At 43.0% G+C, this 15,055-nt stretch overlaps 1 protein-coding gene across 3 annotated transcripts in view; it reads left to right on the forward strand.

The window, feature by feature from the left end:
* Nucleotides 1-15,052, forward strand: part of LOC106748218 (RNA-binding protein 24-like) — a 44,866-nt gene extending 29,814 nt beyond the window's left edge. The window contains exons 5-7 of one of the 3 annotated variants that reach the window (XR_001374726.1): nucleotides 6,559-6,956; nucleotides 9,148-9,367; nucleotides 14,034-15,052. Coding sequence is in view for 2 of the 3 variants with exons in the window: in XM_014626536.1 (XP_014482022.1) it covers nucleotides 6,559-6,956; nucleotides 9,148-9,308 (559 nt within the window). In the remaining variant the exon portion in view is untranslated. Of the gene's footprint in view, nucleotides 1-6,558; nucleotides 6,957-9,147; nucleotides 10,269-14,033 lie in introns of those variants that run through there. The other 2 variants (XM_014626536.1, XM_014626537.1) reach the window with 2 other exon arrangements.
* Nucleotides 15,053-15,055: the final 3 nt, after the last annotated feature.

A 15,055-nucleotide genomic window follows, 5' to 3' on the forward strand; every position in this document is an offset into this window, starting at 1 on the left:
GAGAGACCGAGATATTTTTACAACGTCTGTCTCGCCCGATTGATCATCGGCACGATAAATCTCCGGTGAAAATGTCCAGCAGGTGGCCGCGAGAGTCTCGGGTGTCGATAAAATCGCCGACACTTCCACCGATTTTCGCAAGTTTGTTTGCACAAGCAGATTGATCGTCCAGCGTCGCGTTTCATCTATCGTATAGCCGGTTTCTGTTATTTTTACTATTCTTCTTCCCTGAGAATCGGCATTTCCTCGCCTCGAGATTGAGATCGGCGTTTAAATACTCCGACGACGCCGCGAATATTAATGCAATCCCTCCCNCAAACGCGTACATTAAGTCGCCCGAAATTTGCGCGACACTCGTGCGGATAAACAACACACACAGGTCGCGACAAACATTCGCGTTGATGAGAAAATTATTATTTTCCCGGTGCATACAGGAAAAAAAATGCTGGAATCAAGTAAACGTAATTACCTGTTTGTCAGCCTCTTATAAATCAAGTAATATCATTGTCGATTCGAGTATATTTGAATAATCTGCAGTAAATACTTACATGGAACGTAGTAATATCTTAACTTGTAAATTCAATTACTGAACGGAAGTATAAAATGGTTCTAAATTGAAAAGAGTTTTATTAGGAGAATTTTATTAGAAGTTCACCAAGGGAGACATACGAGAATCGTGTAATACATCTTTTCTTTTAAATTTAGATTGTTTCGTCCGGTAAAATCTTTTCTAGAAATAAATTCTGATATTCTCGATATTATGAATTTAATATTTGTCGCAATTGCCTTCACGTGCGTAAGTAAATGTCGATTCATATGAAGGAAATATCGTATTGTATACAATTATATTTCTATTCCTAATTAATGTTCTCCAAGGAGTATCGGAGTAACCATTTTACAATGGATCAGGTAAATATTACTTGAACGGTAGCGCTTTTTTTTCCGACATACGTATCGCAACGAGAACTTCCCGGCGATTCTCGCGTAGAATAAATTCTTGGGATTCTTTTATTGAAATTACTTATCGCAACCGGGTAGCAACATATGGTGGTTGCGTCACAACGGAATATCACCGTGAGGGGTTAACGACACCCACCTGGAATAATCTCCTTTGTCGCACACGTGGTCCGATGTTTCCTCCCGCGGGCACGCAATTTACCTCCTTCATGCAAATCGGTGCGAGCGAGAATCGAACTCCCGCTCTTCGGGGCTTCTCTCTCTCTCTCTCTCTCTCTCGAATAACGCAAATAAAACAAAGGGAAAGGAAAAAAGAAAAGAGAGAAAGAGCACCTACCATCCGCAATGCGACGCGTCGCCGTTGTAGCGCGACGACACGGCGCGGCGCGTTCCCACTTTTATCAATTTCGCTCGGCCGGCGGTAGCGTTCGCGTAATGTTCATCGACCGCGTGCTCATCTATCCTGGATGACAGTTCCGATTCAAGGTCGTCGATTTCTACGGCCATTGTGCGATTCCTCCTCCCTTTCCCCCGTTGCAGCACGCGACCCGACTCGCCGCTCGTATATACGAAATAAGTGACGTAGGACACACGCGTGTCGAAGCGCGCTCTCGATTGTTTGCGATTGTGTGATAATGGTCACCGGGGGCACCAATCCAACGACGTGGCGGAGGAGCTGTCGTTCGGAGCCGCAGGACGACATATTGATTTCCTTCGCAGACTGGACACCGGCTATTATCGATCCGCTAAAAAGTTCAGGGCTGTCTCCGGGAAAGAGGCCAGGCTCTTTCGGCGTCTCTCTCTCTCTCTCTCTCTCTCTCGAAATGTTTCGGAATCGTTGTTCTTCGTCGTTCAATCGCTCTCGGAGCGATCCAGGTTTTAATAATCTGCTTATCGAGAAGGCTCGGCCGTCGAAATTAAGGCTTATCTAATGACACCGGTTTAACCGTGAAATGACATCACCTTAACATAATCGTGCTTTTGGAATTCAATTACACCGACAAGTATTATTCCAAAGCAGGATCAGGCCATTTTTCAATATTTTTGGAAATCATTATTCTCTTATTACATTTCGCTGAATCATTATTACTTCATCGTTATTTCGGTGAAAATCTGCCTGCATATGTTCGTGTTGCATTTTCGGAATCACGTGAAGCCCGCGCACGTCCGACCAGCAACGCACTGATCTGTCATTGTATTTTTGTGTATTCGCAGAGTGCGCGTCGATCGATAAGAAACACGAATTGCAAATCGGGATGAAATTTCGCGGGTGATCGAAGAAACGCACGGCAGTCGGCCGGATCTACCGCGCGTTGTTGCCTCGAACGAGGAGAGTTAAGAGAAAAGCAAAGAGAGTGAAAGAGAAAGTGTAAGGGAGACAGAGGCACTGCCGTGAGATGATACTATCATACTTTTTTTTTTCTTTTCCTTTCTTACACGAGGATGCGTTTCGAGACATCTCGCATCGATATCTTCCCGGGGACTTGGACGTCTTCTACGATATAGCCTGAAACAAGTGTACATACTTTCCACTTCATCGCAGAATTAGGGGATGCGACTAAGGTTATACTCTCTCTCGGTGTAACTCGGTGACAATTTCGCGACCAAGATATCGGGTGTAATTGATTAAAGCAACGATATTACATAATGCGTAACGAATGATGCACACATGCATGAATGCATGCAGTCAACAATGCCTGTCCTCGTCGTTGGAATGACGCGCGAAACGAGCAAGTTTTATCGAATAGTACGGCGCACACACTTGTATTTATTATCGTGAGCGAATGTGCACACAATGATAATATCGATTATTCTTTTTCTCATTTCCTTTAAAAGAAATTCTGAAAGAAGCTTTGTACCGCTCTCGGTATGTGTCGATACTTGACGATAGCGGAGAACGGTTTCTGCTATTTTTTTTTTTCTTGAATAAAATATTTTCTAAGTGCAGTGGAGCGTTTATCCTTTTTTTATCACCTTTCGACGCGTTTTACCGTTTCGAAGCGCTTATTCGACGAAAATGTCGAATGCCCGCTTCCCGAACGTCGAGTTCGCCCCCCTAAACTGCGGTGGAGTATTTGTAGAGAAAGAGAGAGAGAGAGAGAGAGAGAGAGAGAGAGAGAGAAAGAGAGGATATCCCGGTTCTTTGTTTCGAGCTATTTTACGAGACGTATCCAAAGGTCGCAGAAATCGGAGAGAGAGCGAACTCGAGACGTTTCCTTAGATCTGTGAATTTAGGTACTAACGTTGGTGTTAGATAATCGTGTGCCGTGTGCCGAGAAGTATTTATATTTCGTGCAGTCACCTACATACACGTTTGTCGTTGGTTTGCTGTTGTTTTGCCAACACGTGAAAGATTTTTTTCTTGGATTGTTGCGTACGTTTTCCGCCTTTATTATTGATACCACCAATGAGAGCAACGTTACCGTCTCACACTTCCTCAATTTTGCTTCCTTCCGCCTTTCCATCTTCGATGGTCCTGTCCGACGAAATATCTCCGGCGTAACATACGCACGCACGCACATCTTCATACATATGCATACTCACACACCGTATCATCATTCGTGCATTCTGATACCAGTTGATGATAAAGAAAAAAAAAAATATATTTCTCTTTTTATAGTAAAGATATAGAATTAATACTTAGTTTTCATGTATTCAGTATCTTGAAATGCTCGATATAATACTTCGATGTCCGGTATCTCGAAATATTGGACATTAAAAATGTTTTAATTACATTAAACTTTACATTATATTTTACATTACATTTTACGCTACTTACGTTAAATTATATGAATTTTTAGATCACATTAAATTGCAATATACACAGTGTATTTTAAATTTTGCCCAATTTACATTCTGATGATAAAGGGAAAGGAGATAAAGAGAAAGGATAACATCTTTCTTGTTAATGTTTTTAACTAGATCATGCATCTCGATACGAGCGTCGCAACTGGCATATAATCAGAGCGCACTCGACACGCATACTCGCGTACACACATACACAGTATATTGGAAGACGCGGAGGTTTCTCTCAGTGGATGAACTCCTCGCCATTGAACGTGGGGGTTGATCTTATCTCGGTGAAAATTTAATGGAATATCCCCAATTACCGAGTGATTTATTATCGGAGGTCGATGGAATTTCGCGGACCTCCGCCGCGAAAGTCGCAAAATTTGATTTCTCGCCCGCACCACCGTGAAGAACGAAGAGTTCTTCCTCCACGGAGGAATTTTAATTCCCGGCGTGATTATCAAGATATTGCTCGTAATCTTGGCAATTAGAAATTGCCAGGTTCGCCGGGGAATCCGTGAGCTGGGAGAAAGTTCGCGCGATTTCCGATACACCTCGGTTCGTTTCCACCACACACAAGTTCCGAGCTTGCATATCGCCTCGAAGTGTGGATAACGCATAACGAGGAGAAAGAAAAAAGAACGTCACACAGCGAGAAGAGTTTTCATCTCGCCGGGTCGAATCTTTTTCAAAGCTTTCCCCGCCTTCGGAGACATGCGACTTCGGAACTCGAGACTTGTAGAGCGGGGAAGCCTGCAACGAGAATCGAAGACGTGAGACTTAAGAAATTGACCAATCACGGTCGAATGATAGAAGAAGAGTCGATTAGGATTGCTCGATTTTTTCAGTCTTACGCCTTAAATTCTCATTGTAGACCCCGCTCAAGATACACCCACTCACTCTCTCGCTCACGCACCGGCCGATATATCGATATATCGCGGAAGCGCACCTTATCTCGATCGCTCGAAGATGCGCGAAGATCGATCGGAGAGAGAAAACTCGGTCCCTCGCTCACTCTGCCGTTTGCCGTGTTGCGTGCTTTTGGTGTTGGTAGAGAGCTGCTCGAGAGCGAATGACCGTCGAGCCGGGAATTTTCTTCTATTGCGCGGAACGCAGTAAAGACACTTGGTTTTTCGCCGCTGGCTTCCGAGACCGGCACACACACACACACACACACCGCGTGCCGGGGAAGGAATCGGCGGTGTAGAAACTTACGTATACATGCGAACACGAATTTGCCTCCGCCATGTCGATTCCCGGGATGCATTAATAACGATCGTCTTGTTCTCGTTCACGGGACGATCGAGATGAAGAGACGGAGTGGACGAGCCTTCAAATATTACGGGCACCCATAAGCGATGTCGTTTTTCTTCAGATTGAGTAAACGTCGCCACTTTGGTTCGTATGGACGTGATTTATTATTATACGCAACTTCTGGATTAATTAAATTTATCGGCGGTTCGGTGTGCTTATTGCGAAATTTTGCGAGAACGAAATGTTAAATAAAATCGAATCTCGCGTATCAAAAAGCGACGTCACTTATAGGCACCCCTAATATTTCATTCAATTGACGATCTGTAATCGACATCGCGAGCCGTTCATTGTAACACGTTACACGAGGAGAACTTTCGCATACATACAACACATACAACAGTCGCGACACACTCGCTGCGTCACCATTGTCCCTTCCTGATTCCATCGAACTCCACCAAAAGAAACAGAAAAAGGAGAAGTATACGATCGGAGCGGAGGAGACCTATCGGGTTTGTTTGTCGCGCCTCCCTCGGCCGAAACAGGTGCATCGAACATCGTCCGAGAGCTCTCGCTCGCTCTGAAGTAGGTGGACTTGTTTGTAAGTTATTGCCTCGCGGACTAGACGGCGCACGATTCGTTTGTGTTACGTTTATCAATCGATTTGCGTCTTTGGTCTGATTCGTGAAAGTAACGTCGACCAAAAGATCAGGCCGGTTGATCGTTGAGGTAGTTGGTCCGTCAAGTCATTCTCCTGGGGATCCTTTGAAATTCCAGCTGCGTATCGACAGAAATACCATCTGTACGTCTGCGTAAAGTTAGAAGACGATTGACCATTCGGAAAGTTTTTATACGTATTCCTCGAGGTTGCTATTTCTAACCTTCCACTTTGAATTTCTTCTAAGACACATTTACTTTTTATACGTGCCCCTTGAGATTCATATCCTATTCTTAACTTTTTTATTTTCAATCATTTCTAAACCACATTCAGAATTTTCATGAAAAACTACTATGATATTGAAGACTATATAAAGAAGTTATACAAAAATGTCAGAATTACCGACCATTTTATTCTGAAAACGTAACCATGGGAAATTTACAATTTGTAATATTACTCGCGTTATACGCGCGCACGTTGAAATATTTATACACCTTTCCAACATGTACCTTTATTACCTCAATCGATATTGTATAAACAAATCATCTCCGTGCTTGTAGTATCGCACATATATTTGCCTCCGTGAATTCCGATGATTTCGCGCCGAAAATTATTTTACCCAGACGGTTAAACAAAGTAATAGAGAAGCGTTTTGTCCGGTAAATAAGAAATTCCAACAGACGCCGGTGAAAATCCGGCGTCCGACGGACCAACTATTTTCATCGGATCCTCACTTTTCCCTCCGCTTCGGCGAGTTTTCGCGATCTCCCTCGCGGAGGGCAGCGCCGGGGTAGCGCCGTCGGTCCGCGTCGCAGTGAATTCACAAACACACGGGCCTCCGAGTGTCGCCGCGTCCCCCCCGCCGACATCCGCGTGTACTGACGCGTCTTCTCGTTTTGCAGAGTACCACCGGGCTACGTGTACCAGTCGCCCTACCTGGCGGCCGCGGCGCCAGGTGGCCTGGTGCCGCTTCCGGCGACGCAATTGAGCCATGCAGCCGCCGTAGCCGCGGCGTCGCAATTCTACGAGTACCAGAACGCGGCAGCAGCGGCCGCCAGCTACCCCGGCACCTCGTACAACTTCGCCGAGGCGTACCCCTACACCAGCGCGGCCGCCGCTGGTACGTGTTTGAATAGTGTCCCGGGCAAGGGTAGTGGCAACAGCTCGATGCACCACCACCAACACCAGCAGCAGCAGCAACAGCAGCAGCAGCAAAACGCTCCCGCGGCGCTGGCACAGCAACAGCTGGAGAAAGTCGGTCTTCTGCCGCAATTTCTGCCGTCCGTGCTGCGTGGCTACGGTAGAAACTCTCTCAGTGATCTCACGGGAGGAGAGGAGAGACACGAGCCGGGGAGGATTGCACCCTCTCTTCGGGATTGATTTCGTGGCGCTTCGCAAGACCCGCGCGCCCGGCGGAGTTCTCACAGGATCCGGTTCTCTCTCTCTCTCTCTCTCTCTCTCTTTCGCTTTCTCTCTCGTTCGTAAGCGCTTTCTTTCTCTCTCTCTCTCTCTCTCTCTCTCTCTTTGTTTCTCTGCACCGATGTCGTGCGACACACACACGCACACACATATATAATCCTTGGCTATATTATTAGCACACTTTGATATTTTAATAGAATACAAGTTAGGAGGAGAAGAAAAGCTGCCGATCTTATGTTGACTCGATAAGAATAAATCGCGGTGTCAATCAGCGCTTTCACCTCTGCAATCTTCCGAGATGTGAAATCACTTGTTCTGCCTGGCATTTTTGTAAACGATATTAATATTGTTCATAAAAATATTTATTTCGCTGGTGAGCGAGGAAGTTTGAAGTTTCAAGTCACAAGTAAACGAAAATATATAAAACAAAATTTCACCTGACACACGCACACACACACACACACACACACACACACTCAAAACTCACGTCTGTTCTCTCGTTGTTATCAACAATGCTTAAGCTGGTCCTCGGAAGTCAGTGAATTGTAAAAAATTCAGACGCATCCGATAATATGGACAGGATCTAATATAAGGCGGAGAAGATGAAGGAAAGCGCGTATAACCCGATGTGCAACTATCGGGTTATACCGGGTTCTACCCGGTTAGGGGAATGATAATTTCGACGTGTCGGATGTGTCGGATCTCCGGCACCGGGTGGACGCAATGAGGTGTCACTTATTCCGCACATGTCCTGTCCGCCTATCTTGCGCCTTGAGAGAGCCTCGGTCGCGCTTCCTGCCGGATCTCACGTGGGAACTCCGCCGCAGATTTCTACACGATGGTATACGCATACATTGCTTCTTTCCAACTTGGATCATTGAGCATCTTGCGATCGTGTCGCACTGGTAACGCTTGTCCGGGTGGAGACGGCCTTCGCGCCCAGCTCCCCGAGCGTTGTGAGAGAAGCAATCTCCTCCTTCCTTCGATTCGCTGCTACGTAACTTCGCGCTACTTTCCGTAACTTTGCGTATCTTTCTTCTCTTTTCTTTTCTTCCGTACCCGCTTACATGTAACACGATTATCATTCGTTCGCAAAATCCTCAGTGCTCGCTGCGTAGTAATTGATGGTAAGCAAGCTATCGAGAGAGAGAGAGAGAGAGAGAAAAGTCTTGCATGTTTACACGTGCTTTGTGCAACTATACGATTGACCGCGCAATATGCGGCCAGTTTGATGTGCGTTCTCTCTGGTGATGGTGGCGGTGCTCTCGAGAAGGGTGATGGTGGGTTCGGTGTGCACCATCGTGCGCTTTGTCGTATCGCAAAACTCGAAGGGGCACACCGTAGAGCGATAGCTGTCGCGCGCGTATCTGCCGCTTGAATATGCTTTCACGCTCCTGCGATTCGTCATTTATCACTGAACATACTTTACGCTGTTGAGGTAGTCGGTCCGCAAAAAACCGTTTTCTCGGGAACCCTTTCCGACATTTTACCCGCACATCGATTCCACCTACACGTCCGTAAAGTTAGAAAAAACGACCGACCATTCGGAAGCTGAGATACTCGCAATCGAAGAGATCGGCGTTTCTCGAGGTTGATGTCCTATTTTTCACTCTGCTGGTATCGGACGGTTGGTGCTGTTGCGCTGCTATGACGAGTGAGAAAACGAGTCCTGCTGGAACAGCGAATCGCTTGTTAACACAGCGACAGCGGAGAAATCGGTCACACGGGAAGAATCGCTTTGCTGCGGTAAACGAAAAACGTCGTTGCTACGGCGACCGAATTTAGCCGGCGTAATGACATTTTTTTCGCCGCCTAAACAAATTCCGTTTCGCCGGTATCGGCGAACATTCGCCGTTCCACCGAGATTCGTTTTCCCCGTGTGTATGCGGAAAGTTCATAGAGGGAGTATAAATAGTCTGTGCATAAATAATATCTTCCCCCCCCCCCTTAGTCGAGTCGAGTGCCGATGTTTGCGAGAGGAGTAAGAGTGCGTGAAGGGAGGTCTCGGCTCGGCCAACCCACCGGGCGCTTCCGCTTTGTGAGAAAAAATCTCTCCCCTCTTCTCTTTCCAGCTAACGCGGCGGCGGCGAGCTACGTAGCGCCCTACACCTACGCGACACTGCCAGGTGCTGCGGGCCTGCCGGCGGCGGCGGCGGCGGCGGCAACAGCAGCTGGCGCGGCTTTCCCGGGCCTGCCGTATCAGACGACACCTCAGGAAGCCCGATTACAATAGGACTACGGGAGAAGCCGAGAAGCCGTTCGATCGGAGTTATTCTCGCCGTGGAGCATACAGTAAGGAGGCGGCACGTGACAATCGATCCTCGAGAGTGATCGGGGATTGGCCCCGGCAGCTTCCTCGTCGAATATGCACTGTGAATTTCATGTTTATCTCTCTCTCTCTCTCTCTCTCTCTCTTTCTCTACGCGCCGCAAATATCTCCGAATATTTCCCAAAGGGTCGCGAGAAGAGAAGAGAGTTCCTAAGGAGTTCCTTGACGCTTCTTTCTCTCTCTCGTCTCAGTCTCTAACTTGTAATCTTTCCCGCTCCTCCCTGTCTCCCTCTGATAAATCCAATCTTCCTCCAGCGTGCTCCCCTTTCGAAGCCGGTATTAGCTCGCCCGATTTAGGTATCGGGTGAAGTCGGAAGGGAAGTAACAACGTTCGAAATGTTGATGATGATTATTTATGATCGGCAGAGGGGCGCGATAGTTAACGAACGTTTCAGAGAGCCCGGAATATTTTTTTGAATGATCACGAGAAGGTAAGGAGAACCTTGCCGGAGAGATGCTCGACGACTTTTGATTCTTCGCGTTTACGTTGTAACTAACTTGCGCTCCTCCCTTCCCCTCTCTGTCTCCCTCTAATAAATCTAATCTTCCTCACCATCTTCTGCCGTTAAATGTCGATATTAGCTTTTTCGGCCCACATAGTAGGAGTAAAAGTAACGGTATGGATAATAGTATAAAGCAGTTAAATTTTGCTTCTGATTATTTATAATCGGCGGAGGCGTGACGTTAATTCGTTAGAAACACTGTGAAAAGCCATTTTATAAATATAGCTCGTGTTCAAGAACCACGAAGAGGCTCGTAGGTTTTTGAACGTTGTTTTAGCATGTATTGTATGCATTTTAGCATGTATTAGCATGTATTTCGCAAAAAATCCCGAGAAAAAATAATTATATATATATATATATATATATATATATATATATATACACATATATACATATATATATATATATATATAAACTTATGTTATACGTATAAAATTATATCATGTATAAAATTTTATGTTAGTGGTATTCACTAAATTTTATTTCATTGATATATAATCACTTTTTCTCGGGGGAAAGAAAACAAACGGGTGAAAAGAATGAACAACAATTTTTTTTGTATTTTGTAGAACTATATTGCTAGATACGATCGATTCCGGTGATCGCTGCGCGTATGATTATTATTAAGTTTCTTACTAAGCAAAAAATCTTTGAATTGTTCTTTCCCACGTTCAACGCTTTGCAGTTCGACGTCACACGCTTCCGATTGTTAGGGCACATGGCCAGAAACGACTCTATCCGTGACGAGTTCGATCGAAAAAGAACAATGTTTTATGTTTTATTCTTTTCTTTTTCATCGACTTGATCTCCCTCGTTGAGTCTTGGTTGACATGACTTTTACTGAGAAGGAGAGGAACAGCGATACAAAATAGCGAGAAAAAGACGGCACGGAGCTTTCCAAGTGTGCACGACGTTTCTCTATTTCACCAGGGAGAGTGCGAACGTTTCGAAAATAGTGGAAAGAAAAAGAAGAAAAATAATAATTATACTTCAGTTCGTGCGTTTGTTCAGAAACCACGATGGGGCCGAGTCGTAGGCTTTTCAACATTGTTCTAGCATATCTATTTGAACAAGCCCTCTGAAAGGATCATTATATTAAATATAATTATATATATATAATTATATGTATATATAATTTATATAACTTACGTATAATTATATATAATTATGTATATATATATAATTTATATATATAATTATGTATGTTCTAATGCTGTACACCGTAAGTTAAAGTTAATCGCGTATTTCGGAAATCACGAGTATTTCGGAAATCGCGAGTAGTTTCACGTATTAAGCCACATGTGTGTTTTATTCTAAAAGTATAGGAGAGACCGCGTGTAACCCGGACGTGAGTCAGTTAGTCTGAAAATCATCCTGATCATGCGCTTTGTTTATGTACAGAGTGTATCTGAACTCCACCGACAAGCACTCGCAGGATCGATTCTACATAAAAAAAAAGAAGTATAAAAGATATTAGCAAATATATGTCCTCAAACGCTTGGTTTTTCTGAGATACAGCTGCCGTAGTATGTTTCAGTTTTAAACAAATATATTTTTATTCGTTCGAATTAAATCGTGTTTTACGTACAGTAACTAGCAAGGTTGGGTAGGTTAACTTCTTTTCTGGAGTTAAAAGAAACTTAGACGGAAACTAATTAAATGTTGAGTTAAGATTAAATTAATTTATTAAAGTTAAAATTTAATTATGCAAAATTATATATATATATATGTATATATATATAATTTAAAAGAAATATAATTAAGTTAAGTTATTTATATTAGTTTAGTTTATATTAGTTTATATTAGTTTAGTTAAATTTATATATATAGTCTCATATAATTAACCCTTAGCTGCTCCCGCTTATTTCATGAGTTTTTTACAGTCAACTTAAAATGATTTCTGACACAATATAACACTTTAAACTTGTATATTTTAACACTTTACATATCTTCAAAGTTCAAAGAAAGACATTTGTTAAACATTACATTCTATATTTTTGCTTCGTATTTGTTAAACATTACATTCTATATTTTTGCTTCGTATGGTATTTTATAAAACAATCTCCAAGATGCATCCTTGGCGTGTCGGGGTATTTTATAAAACAATCTCCAAGATGCATCCTTGGAGTGTCACAGTAGTAGGGGTAGGAGTAAACTCGTGAAGCGATATTCATTATGCCAAATCTAAATAAACACCGTTATCGCTCGATTCATCGCCTCGATCCGAGTGATGCCTGAAAGTCACCTCTCGAGCGCAAAGGGTTAACTTTTAACTTCTGTCTTAAGTTAATTTATCCAACTCTGGTAATTAGATACGTACTATTATAAAAATTGTTTCAAATGTCTGTCTCCCTTATCAATGCACAATTGACATCTGTGGAGTAAAGACGCGCATGCACGTTCGAATATTGCGAATATTATTTTTAACGTTATTGCATGTTGCATGTGAAGCAACGCAAATTTAAAAGTTCAATAACGTAATATAATCCTGAATGTAAATTCAAGCCAACAAAAAATAAATACATGTTGGAAAAAACAGTTGAGAATATTTGAAGGAATAATCAAAGTTCTAAATATTTTTATATCTTTCCCTAATTTTTTTAAAGTTTTCTCTGAAATGTTAAATTTCCACGATTTTTCCCGATTTTATCAGTTTTCCAGATCTGTGGCAGCCCTGTTATTTTTCAATATGAATTTTTTAGAATCTGTCCTGCAGTTTGTCGATAAAGATTCAGATACACTCTATATCGTGGAAAGAACCATGAGAGCACAGTCGGGAGATGTTCCTTTTAGAACACGGATACTTTCGAGTTTTGATAAAATTGTCAAAATAGTATAGCTGTGAGAAAGAGAAAAGTACGATTTAAGAGAAACCGAGCAATTTTAACCGAGCGCCTCGAAACTTCGTCTCAGAATTCTCTCCTATATTTATACGATATGACGCATCTTCGGTAGAATTTGGCGGATGAAGATGGTATTGCGTTACAATGGAATTTACAGATGAAGTAAATACGAAGTAAACATGCGAGAGAGGGAGACGATTTATATCACGAAAATCTCGTGGTGATTCCTCGGAAGCATATATGTTTACGCTTCGAGAGATAAATGCGCGCGCGTTTTCTGAGAGAACAGCCTAATTAACATTGAAACACAGACGTACTTCGGACAAATCTTCAAATCTTTAGATTAACCCCGACCGTGTACTTCCTGCGAACTGTTAACGTATTCTTCCGAGTAGTGAAGATACGTGTGATGCGATACGAAGACAGGAAATTTATTAACGCGTCATTGATTTATACGATCGATCCGCTTTCATATCTTGTTATGCCCGTACGATTATCTGTTCTCTTTGGAAACACTTGTAATCTAATTTGTAATAAATTGCGATCGACCATCGATCATCAGGGGCAACATATAGATATACGGTAGTCATACGGAATACGTTATAATTATAGGATGTGTCCTCTGAAGTACTCGTTCACCGATATTTTAATTTATATGCGCCAGCTGTCACGACTCTTTGCTCTTTTATCCGGATGCATGATTTCACGGGTCAGTCAGTCAGTTATTTACGGGCTGTAAAACATTTCGTGGGTACTATTTTATCGCTTCATTAGTAGCTGAGATATTAACACGTTGACTGCCGCATTAATTCCCGATCAATGATTGATTGTACGAAAACCTGTTGTCGCCGTCTGGCTTGATGATTAAATTGAAAGTTGCATCAAATTGAATTGAATTAAATTTACCGAAAATACCTGAAATTAGCGTGATCAAAAACGCATCCCAGATGATACTAAGGCGTTCCAAGCCGTCGTGAAGACTTCTTTTAGACGATAAGACGTTTAAAGGACATCTGTAAAACGTCTTTTAGGCCGGCGTACGTAGTTAGATTTTATATTTAATATCTTCTCGAGTTCATCCTCGGATGTTGTACGGCTCGTTTCATTGGCTGCGAAACATTTCAAAGTGAAATCGGGACGGTCTTAAATATAAGATCCGACTGCGAATATCGATCTTAGATACGCGTGTTGTTTGGGACACATCTTTCACTGTGTTCCATTTGGCTCTGTTGACCGTACACCCGATTTTTCCAATGCAATTAATTCTATTTTATATGTTATAGAACTTAATGTGATGCGATAGTATCATAGTGCCAGTCACCATCCACGCAACAACACGTATGTGTCTAAAAGACGTCCTTTAAACGTCTTATTGTCTTCAGGAAGTCCTCGCGACGTCTTAATGTTCTCTGGGCGGTAACCGTTAACGGCATTCAACGTGTTAACAGTATTAACAGGACGCACGCGCGATTTTGGAAGAAGAGGACGAGAAGAAAGAGGAAACTCGAGACACGCGATAATCGTCCGAAACACTTGTAGTCGAACCGCAGTGGCCTTAAAATCGCACACCAGCGAGACAACGAAGTGTCTTACTTTCGAGGCCTTGTTATGTTAATTGATCAATTGATTTGAACGAAGCGACACTAGCCGACGTTTTACGACGATGTTAATCCATCGAGGATCGGAGGAATGAAAACGAACCGGACGCTTTTTACTTTCTCAACGAAGAGTGAATGTTTCAAGCGCGATTGTCGTTTAAGAACCGATATCGACCGTCTGAGAGAATCCCCGGAGGCTCGATCTAATTGAACTACTTTGTTAAGTACGAAGGGACGTACGTTTGTCTACTCTACTAGTGATCCAGTGCCTTAATTAGCACAGTCGAGTAGTCTTAACGATTAGAAACTAGTCAGCGATCCGTTAGTGCAACCGCTCGACGCGCTAACCCGTGTACAGGAGTGAGGCTCAACGAAAGGGCGAGGAGCTAAAGGAATATCAAAAATTTAATCGACCGGATGTCGGGTCATGAGATACGCGGCTGTCCCCTCATCTAGTCCCAAGCCCTTTCGACGATTAAGCGAGTTTAAGCTCGACTTGTTAGATTTGTAAGTAGAAATTAATGACAGACATGAAACCAAAACACTTTGTAAAAAGTTAGCAAGGAAGGGAGGTTAGGAGGCCTTAGGATTAAGTATTATTACGAGACCGTTCGACCCGCGGTATAATAGAGAAAATAAATTATTATTACCGTATTATTTTATTATTACATACCGCTCGATTATTGTAACATTATTATTTTATTATT

The sequence above is a fragment of the Dinoponera quadriceps genome, unplaced genomic scaffold (assembly GCF_001313825.1).
Source record: "Dinoponera quadriceps isolate SergipeBrazil2010 unplaced genomic scaffold, ASM131382v1 scaffold2600, whole genome shotgun sequence".
Taxonomy (NCBI): domain Eukaryota; kingdom Metazoa; phylum Arthropoda; class Insecta; order Hymenoptera; family Formicidae; genus Dinoponera; species Dinoponera quadriceps.